This window comes from Solanum tuberosum, unplaced genomic scaffold, assembly GCF_000226075.1.
Source record: "Solanum tuberosum cultivar DM 1-3 516 R44 unplaced genomic scaffold, SolTub_3.0 scf00199, whole genome shotgun sequence".
Taxonomy (NCBI): domain Eukaryota; kingdom Viridiplantae; phylum Streptophyta; class Magnoliopsida; order Solanales; family Solanaceae; genus Solanum; species Solanum tuberosum.
The window spans coordinates 889,123-899,133 of NW_006239136.1; the positions used below are offsets into that span (position 1 = coordinate 889,123).

General features: G+C 34.8%; 1 protein-coding gene and 1 pseudogene across 2 annotated transcripts; one reads left to right on the forward strand and one right to left on the reverse strand.

Moving 5' to 3' along the window:
• The first annotated feature begins 245 nt into the window (after positions 1 to 245).
• Positions 246 to 2,105, forward strand: LOC102598646 (uncharacterized). Of its 2 annotated transcripts, XM_015312614.1 has the most exons (3): positions 246 to 355; positions 455 to 633; positions 1,507 to 2,105. In XM_015312614.1, the coding sequence occupies exons 2-3, from the start codon at positions 494 to 496 to the stop codon at positions 2,066 to 2,068; spliced, it is 702 nt and encodes a 233-aa protein (XP_015168100.1). In that variant the 5' UTR covers positions 246 to 355; positions 455 to 493; the 3' UTR covers positions 2,069 to 2,105. The 2 variants fall into 2 exon arrangements, with proteins under 2 accessions (XP_015168100.1, XP_015168099.1); XM_015312613.1 differs by lacking the exon at positions 246 to 355 and having other exon boundaries at positions 363 to 633.
• Positions 2,106 to 3,891: 1,786 nt separating this feature from the next.
• Positions 3,892 to 10,011, reverse strand: part of LOC102600949 (vestitone reductase-like) — a 16,319-nt pseudogene continuing 10,199 nt past the window's right edge.

Here is a 10,011-nt window from a genome sequence, read left to right on the forward strand (position 1 = left end):
TGAACCTCAAAGCCGTTAAGAATCAAATACAATACAACAAAATTATTAGACGACGAATCAGTATTCAGTCTCTTCATCAATTCGGTCCATGATGTACTTATGGTCCGAATAAAAATTATAACTCGTTGTTCCTCAAGATCCCATGAATTGATTTTAACAACTCCGATTTTAAGGAAATTTTCAATTTCTCATTTCTTACTTTGGCTTTCTTAATTTGTATCTATGAAGCCCCTGCTGATCTTAGGTCCACATGTATTGTTGCCCTGAAGAATCCATTTTCATGTTCTCAATCTAGACAAGCATCAAAATTGCTCGTGAGGAATTTGGGATCGAATACTGAAGACCAAATCTAGCGGTAACTAATTGGATCCTGGGAATAATTTTTTCTTCAAATCATAATGATCATGCGATGAAAACACCATGTCCATTGTTTTTATACTCATTTTCGACACAGGGGCTATGGAAAGTTCAGCTGTATTGCCCTGTTATTGCAATGGATGTCGAAACATCTACTGATGAAAGTTTGAGGTTTTCACTCAACTTTGATCAGCTTGAAGGAGTGATCCAATTAAATCATAGAGTTATTGTTCGAGAAAAGTGGATTGAAGTAATGGTGAACACCGATAACATTAGGTACATTTGTCTTCTTTGAAATATTTTTGGCATAAAACTAGCTTATACGCTCTTCTTGAGTTTTTTACACGTTTGATGCTTATAAACACAAATCAGCAAGATTTCTAATTATGTTATTCCGAATATTTTTCGAAAAATCCAAATACCTTTTCCATGACCAAACCCTTAACTCCATCTCCGTCTCCATCAATTTTTTGTCGTTTGTCCTTTTTCATAGTAAAGATATTCTTATTCTCATCATGCTTTTGCAGAAACGGGCCAAAAATGCTCTTGAACTTTAGTAAATAGGATGAAAATGACTTCGGTTTGGTTTTTGGTCCAAAATTACCACTGAACTGTTAGAAATAGGACAAAAATGTCCTCGTGGTTAGTAAATTGGCCCAATAATGCCCCTATCTCATTAAGTGCATTTCAGTTATTTTAACTGAATAGCTTGTAACACTCTTTTACTAAACACACACTTATTTATTATACAGAAAAGGCTTAAATATGCCACCGAACTTTGAGAAAAGGTTCATGTATGTTAACTGTTAAAAATTTGACTCATTTATGTCATTTTCATTTGAGAAAAGGTTCAAATCAACTGTTGGACACTTAAAAAGTGATTCTCAACACTAGATGCTTATGGATTACTTTTAATCAGCTAATCCAAGCACGATCTAATCTAATTTGTGTGAACAACCATAATCGCAATTTCTTAGGGAAAAAGAACCTACAGATGTGAAAAATATTTATCGACTACTTTTAATCTCCTAATTCAAATCAACTATAATATGACTAAACAACCATAATTATAAACTTTTAGGGGGGGGGGGGGAAGAGAAAGAACTAAGTGTGAATTTTAACTTGATTTAAAAATGTATGTTCATGTAGGTGTGATGTTGTTAGGCTAGTGAATGAATCACTAATGGCAGAGAGAGGAGCAGGGGTATCAAAGAAGCATTTCCCTTCAAGAATCTCATTGCAACTAACTCCAACACTTCAATCCAATGTGTTGAGTATTCCAGTAAACAAGTCCTCTAACAATCCCTTAAGAGAAATTGGCAACGAAAAGGCCATTGAAGCAGGATTCGATCCACTAAACACTTACATAGGCTTAAAAGTCTCCACGGGAGAGACAGTTGTTGCGACTATGAAGCCGTGGAAATTTGAGCAATCTGTTAATGGGGATGGTGCAAATTTAAATTGGTTTCTTCATGATAGTGGAAATGGAAGAGAGGTATTTTCGTCTAAGCCTTGTGTTTTTTCATTAATTCAGCCAAAAACTTGGTTCAAGAACAGATATTCAAGTGTTAATAGGTCTTTTACTAAGCAAGGAGGGGTAATTTTTGCTGGAGATGAGTATGGGGATAGTGTGTGTTGGAAAGTGGACAAAAGGGAAAACAATGGAATGGGACTTGAAAGGGAGACTTTGGTTAACATATTGGCCAAATAAACATATAACTCCTTATGCTGAGACTAGGAGATTGGAATGTAGACAAGTGCATAGTTATATTTGTTGTAATTGATTATATTTTGATAAATTGTCTATGTTACATCTTCTTCTTCAAGTGTGTATAGGCTGCTTAACCTACATGAATGTGGGATGCTTAATCTGTTGAGCTGGCCTTTTTATTGATTATCAAAATGTATTTGTGTGTTGTATAGTTATATTTGTTGTATTGATTATCAAAATGATGCTTGCGTCTAAGGTAAGTAGGTTGTCTACGTCACAACCTTTGAGGTTCCTTAGGACTAAACTGAAAACATCAAGGTAAATAACACGAGATTTACCATCGAAAACCTCCTTGCTCAAGGGAGTTAAAACACGACCTAAAAGGTGTAGAATTTCAGCAACTTTCACTAACTTCAAGGAGCGGTTTCAGATTACAACTCTATATTACAGATCTCATTTGGCCAGGTTACTCTACCCTTACACATATTATAGATAACACCCTTAACCTTATCAACCTTAATACACCTACAACACCCAAAATTGTGATGCCTCTTTGATTGCTCCAACTCCCCCAACACAATGTCCATTCCCCCGCTTCGTTCAAGGGTTTATGGAAATATAATTGTCACCTCTGTCTAATGAGTGTCTCCTCCACCAAAACCTTGTCATTGTCATCCTTTAATATTGAACTTCACTTAGTCCAGGTCACATGCCCTCCATTCTCTCGCCTTGTCTGGCCTGTACAACCCTTTATCCCCGTCATTGTCCTCTAATCCAACATACATGGGTTCAAAAGTTGCTGTCTTTACCATCGTAACTGCTAACTTCACCTCCTACTTTGCAACTTTATACTTTTCCACATTTGTTCACTTTTCCTCCTCTCATCCTTGTTTTCCACCAACTTCGCTTACGCTACCTTTTTAACCTCTACCTTTCATTGGACTTCTCCATCCCATCACCATCTCCTCGAGATCATCCCTGATCTACCTCACGAGCCCCCCATCACCTCGAGAAGTACTACACTTTTGTAACATATTCTCTTCCCATCCTTTATTTTGGTCTATGAGTACATGGAAAAAGGAAAGAAAAAGGCTTCATATAATATGAAACAAGTTTTATTTGTCACAAATGGATTAGAGTATGCTTCTTTGTTTGCAACATTCAATAGCTCCATCATACATTTCCTCAAGACCATTCTTGTACTTGAATCCAGTCTCCAAAAGCTTTTTGGATGAAAATCTAGGGAATTTAACTTCTTCACTACTTGCCCATGTGTACCTGCAAATTCATAGTAAATTAAATCAAGTATATTTTTTTCCATCTTTAATTTCCAGAATAAACATTTACTAATTAGACTCATAATACCTAGATATAGGAAATGAAATGTATTCCCTAGAAATTCTTTTTTTTTTTTCGCTTCCTTAATGACTCCAACCCACGAGTTGGAGGTAGAGAGTACTTACCATCTGAACAACCTCTCTTGTCATAAATTGAAATATGTATATCGCATTCTTTTGAATACTCAAAATTAGAAAGAAAAAAAATGTATATAAGATAGCATAGGTCATACAGTTAACTTTTTCCTGAGTACATTATATTTTAACAGTTAATTTAAGAAAGATGATAGTACCATAATAGGGCAACTAGAAAGAAAAGAAAGACTCAATATTTAAATTAACAAGTTCAAATTTTCTTATTTCCTTATGTTATAAATAAAAGAATCAACAATATTAAAGATAAGGCAAGTATTTATACTTGCTCATTAATTTGTTTTCGAAATTCAGGATATCTTGTCAACAGAAACTCAGCTAGCTTTTCGCATGCTATTCAACAGCTGAATAAATATATCTTCCTTTTGCATTAGGATTTTCAAGAAGGAATATGTGAGCATTTGTCACATCATCTATATGTACAAAAGGTACATATGGAGGATAACTCATGTTATAATTTTGATGACCTGCACAAATTTTCAATTACGAAGAACATATATAAGTTGAGAAAATGTGAATTGATGATGTTGGATTATATTTTAAGACATACCAAGAATAATTTCCATGGATGAAATAACAGAGCCGGGAATTTGAGGAGTAATAAAGGGGCATGTATCCAAGTTGGGATTACAGTCACAAGATCGATACCATTTTTTTCAGCAAATTCCAAAGCTGCCTTTTCTGTTAATGTCTTACTAATCGTGTAAGAACTTGCAAAATTCTTTAAAGCTCTTACAATGTCTACGTTTGTCCATGAGTTTTCATCTACTATGTCTGTTGAATTCTCAACCATAATCGTAGTTGAACTAGAAGTGTATACAACACGTTTGTCTTTAAATTAAGACATGCGTGTAAAATACCTACAGTCCCATTGATAGATCTTTGTGTTATTGTTTCTTCACTTTCTTTGTTCTCAAAATCAACTGGATGTGCAACATGAAATACTCCAATGCATCCTTCAATTGCTGCATTGAAACCCTCTGGTTTGTCTAAATCAACGTTAAAAATGTGTAGTCTTTCTTGAGCATCTGGAAGATTCGTGACTAGCTCACATCCTTCTTGCTATCTAGCAATGAAAAATAAAGAGAAAATTCATCGTCATATATTTAAACCATATTTATTTGGCGAAATGGCCTACTGGACCCCTAAACTTGCACTACTTCGTCTAACCTTAATCGTGCTTATGTGGAAACAACAACAGCATATCCAGTGAAACCCCACAAATGGGATTTAGGGAGAATAGAATATACGCAGATTTTACCACTGCCTCGTGAAGATAGAAAGGTTGTTTCCGAAAGACCCTTAGAAATGACGTGATATATGAGGAAACTTTCATTGCAACACCTCAATTTAAACTTGCAGTTTTTGTATTCTAGGTGTTTTCATGATCCTCACAGATGCAGGGACTCGGTCCCTAGCAAAATGCTCTCGTCCAGGTTCAAGATGGTGTACAACTGTAAAGCTGTCTTGTCAGGTTGGTTGGTGAAAAGCGCATCGTACTTCACCAATATGAAGGGCGAACGAGGTTGTTTGTTTCAGCGGTCAAAACTCTTGTTGGTGATTGATATTTAAAACAATAAACAAACTAACATTATTCATTCAAAAAGAGAGAGAATTAGCAAGTCTTTTCAAGAACTCATGCATCAAAGAACACACTATAAGGGACTTGGTCCCGGATAGACTGCGTACACGGAAAAGTCAAAAGACAACTATCTAAAAGTTATCACATTTGACATGGTTGGTGCACAACTTTTCAGAGTAGCAGGCTCTCAGCCAATGGCCTTGTCCGAAGGGTTTGTGTCCATTTCGATATAGTCTCTTCTCCGAAGACACAACTCAAGATTTGGCAAACAAAGTTTTGAATTTCTGAAAATTCATAAGCTCAAAAAGAAGAAGCCGTCTTCAAGGAAGAACACGTACTACTCATACTAAACGAAGGACTTGATGGAGTGCTGAAGCGTCGTTGTTGTATTTTGAGCTTTGTGTCTTATGTGCTTATATTGTAAATCTACTCCTAAGTTATAAAGGATAGTAGATCGGTTGCTTGTCTAAGTCTTTAGTTTGAGTCGTATTAACTAGAGTTAGTTAGTCGAATCATCTATGTTTTAGTCAAGCTTTTTACATTATTGTTTTGATGTGATCTCTTGGGTAGAGTTTCCTAGGAGTGTCAACTAGAGTTAGTTGATGTTTGGGTGCAACAGATTTGCTTCTTGTTTAGCTCTCATCGTTGAGGTCGGAGTTGGTAGATAGAGTTAGCCTTGTTGGGTTCTTAAAGTGTAGATCAACTAGAGTTAGTTGATTTTTGTGGGCAATAGAGTTATTGCTTAGTTTTCCTTTGTAGTAGAGTTGCCACAGTAAGGGGGAAGGGATTAAAGAGTTTGAAATCCTAGCTTGCAAGAGTTTGTGATCTAAAACTTTGCTCCGTTTGAATGAAATGGAGTTTGGGTTGAAATCTTGTGAGTACAGGTCCTGGTTTTCACCGCCCTTGAGCAAGAGGGTTTCCATGTAAAATCATTGTGCCTGGTCTACTTTGAGCTATTTATTTTCTGCACTATTATTCTATCTAGGGACCTGGTCCTGTGATCACTGGTGGACGCATACATTCTAACAACAGTACTGTGGGGAAAATGGAGAAGTTCAGGTAGAGTCAGAATTAGGATTTTCACTAAAATATTTAAAATATGAGGAAGAAGTTAGAGTGGTTCAACATCTATTATATATAAATAAAAAATAATTTTAAACATATATAAATAATGTAATTTTTTACCGTAACATATTTGAAGCTTGTTGGTGTTTTCATGTTTGTTCATTTTATTTTCAACCATAATTTATACAATATCTGATATATTCACAAACAGAGCCCTACTTGGCTCTGCCCCAGGCAAAATCAAAACGTCTGTTGGTAAGAATTAAGGCAAAATCTCATAAATTATATTATTTTGCCTTTTCTTCCACTAAGGACTAAAAATGATGTACATGTTCACATAGAGAAGAAGTAAAAGAAAGCAAATTCAAGTATTGTAAATTGTAATAGTAACAAACCTGGATGAGACCTAATTGTGGTGTTAACATAATAACCAAATTGAAGGAGTCTCATAACCATCCATGATCCAACATAACCACTTCCTCCTGTACTTACACATACCTTACTTACACATACCTTTCCCTTCTTCCATATCCCCTCTACTCATCTCTTCTTTCTTCTCCTCCTCTTTATATAGTGAAACTATCAAGTGGTTATATGTTGTTAATTGAGTTTCTTTTTTCCCGGATATATATAAATGGAATAACAATAACATCCTATAAACGGAGTTTGGGAGGTTAGAATGTAAGCAGACTTTATGAAGTAAGAATGAAACAATGCAATTTTTTAATAAAAAAATATAATATTTTCGCTGTTCATCACTTTTACTTGTTCACTATTCTAAAAAATAGATTTTTATTTTTACTTGTCACTTTTAAAAATCAAGAAAAAATAATTATTTTTTCCATGTTTTACCCATAGCATTGATTACTTATTCCCCAAATTATTTTTCAAGACCTAATACAAAATATCAAATTAAAGGAATGGTATGATAAAATAACTATATCAATCATTATTTTATTAATAGACATGTCAAGTCCAAATGTAACAAGTAAAAATGAACGGAGAGAGTAAAAGTTAGAATAATAACCGCTGACTCAAGAATTCGTGTTGATATAACATATTGAAACGGTATTACGTTGAATTTGATAAGTTGATGTAATGACGAAATATAGTTGCGCTCTTTAATATAATAATAACTTATTGTAATGCTTGAAATTTTGAAGAAGACACCAAAAGACAAATTATCATTTTTTTTGTAAACAAACAAAAAAAAAGTAATTATTTGGATGACTTCAACATATTATTCAATAATAAGAGAATAAATATAGTGAAACAGAGAATGAAAAAGTAAAATATAGGAATACTAATGAGTGTCCATGTTAGTTGTACGGATATAAATGAACAATAAAATAAATAGCTCACATAAAAAAAATACACATAACAATTATTTTATCCCTCAATTATATATTACCATTATCCCCACGTTAAAAAAAATAGTATGTTATATTTTATAATAAAAAAATTTATTTCAATTTTTTTTTTAAAAAGTGGGCCCCCAAAGTGTTGTAATTTCCTTATAGTTGAGCCCACCCTATCTATTGTAGTAGATGAAAATATGGACAAGATATAGTCTCATTTATCACCAATTGCGTTCATCTTATAAAATTGGTCACACATCCAACGAGTTAATAACTTTGATGGTCACTCAACTATCAACTTTTTTCATAGAAATTCACTTAACTATCATTTTCAACTCAAAAGTCACTCAACTATGACTTCTTTGCATAGAAAGTCACTCAGCCTATTTTATTATTTTTTTCACCAAAATTTGCTGACATGAAATTTTATTTTTAACCAAAATTTTAAAAACCAAATACATATCAATTTAAACCATTTAATGACCCGCCCCATTTAACCCAACCCGCTAAAAATATGATATTGAACTTTCTATTTTATCATTTGTTCCCCAAATCATTCTCTTGTCTCCTTTTTCTCCTAGCGTTCTTCTTCTCTTTTTTTTTTTTTTTTTTACTTTTTAAAAACTTTTTTTTAAACTCTAAAAACAAATACAAGCCCTCAAAGGCTAAACAATTTTTTATCTATGATAAACTCAAAAGCAAGACAAGATTATAATAGTTGCACTTTTTTGTGTTTTTTTTTTTTTGGTTTTTTTTTGCATTCTGATTTCTTGCCTAATTAATCTTGGCTTCTTTAGCTGTCAAGAAGTCTTTTTTTTAATTAAGCTTGGACCATTGGTCCCATTTTATTGAAAAAGAATGTCAGACGGACTCAAAATGAGACCATGAAACAGAGAAAACAAACATAAAAAAAAACAAATAAGCAAATGTACATTTCCATCTCCAACCACCAAAATGATCCAACTACTCATAATCTCTTTTTCCCCACTATCATTATATTTATTCATTTTATTCATAATATTTCCTAACTTTCTTTATTTTAAAGTTATGTGTTGTGGGGTGCATTGTAATTCTCAAAAGATCACACCAAAACTCTCATTCAACCATATCATAATAACGTGACAAAAGGCTTTCTTTCCACTTAATGTTCATCCATCCATCTCTAAGTATTTAGTTTTCTCCTCTTCACTGGACTACTATGCGATGAATTCGACCGCGACTCAACTCCTGAGGCATCAGTTCTGTAACTTAAACATGCAGTATCCAACACACCAATTGGACTCTGAGGAACAGAAGGGATTGAAAAGGCAATTGGAAATTTAACAAAGTCACTTGCTAAACACAATTCTTGAATCAATTCAATGCATTTCATAACTTTATCCTTTTGTACATGTTGAACTAGAGCAAATACTGCTTTCTCACTGTCTACTGTTGTGACATCTTGCAAGTTGATAACTAGGAAGAAGCTTAAAATTTGAAATTTTCATTTTTGGAAGGAATTTGGAAATCTGGAAAATTTGGCAAGTATGGGAAAAAGGTGAGTTTTGGCCAACTTTGAACAGTCATAACTCCTAGCTCAGGATTAGTTAGGTGTAGTTACAGATATTTTTGGAAATCCCTTCGATTGATCTTTCCAACGCCACCGAGTTTGCTCGATTCCGAGTTCGTATGAGTGAGTTAAGCCGTTTGGAAGTTGGGCAGTTGGCAGGGAAATCCGTCCGGAAATTTTAAGGGCATTTTGGTCTTTTTCCTAACAAATTCCTTTGGTTATATTGTTGTGTTAGACCGATATTTTTATCAGTTTGTCCCATTTTAGAGAGTGAGAGTTAGGGTTTGAGAGTGAAGAGAGAAAGAAGAAGAGAAAGAGAAGAGCAAGCAAGGAGATCATCGTGGATATCGTCGGGGGTGATCCCTACTAGGTATGTGAGTTCATAGTGTTGGGTTGGCTCTTTCCCCCACACACCACACTCGTTTTACTATTGAGAAAAGATTGGTTGTGTTGTTGAAGTTGTTGGTTGTGTTGTTGATGTTGTTGTTTGTGTTGTTGAAGTCCCTTGTTGTTTTGGGCATGATTTGGTTGCGTTTTTGAGTTGAAACCTCTTGTATGTTGAGGGATCTTATGATTCTTAGTGTTTGGGGTTGAAACCTTTGAAGTTAAGGTGGTTTAGAGTTAGCAAAACAAGGGAGAAAATGCGAGTTTTCTGGGGAAAGGGGTGGCGCGTCGCGCCCCCCAAAAGGGGTTCTGAACTTTCCCCCTTGGGGCGACGCACCTAGCAGAGCGCCAGCAGGCCCCCTCTGAATTTAGAGGGCTGGCGCTCCGCGCCTTGCAGAGCGCCAAGGACGCCAAGTTCCCCCATTATTTTCACACTTTCTCATGCATGTTCCTTGGTATTGTACCTATGTTTCCTAGTTGTTTCCAACACTCCAAGGTACGTCTAAACGTCAGGA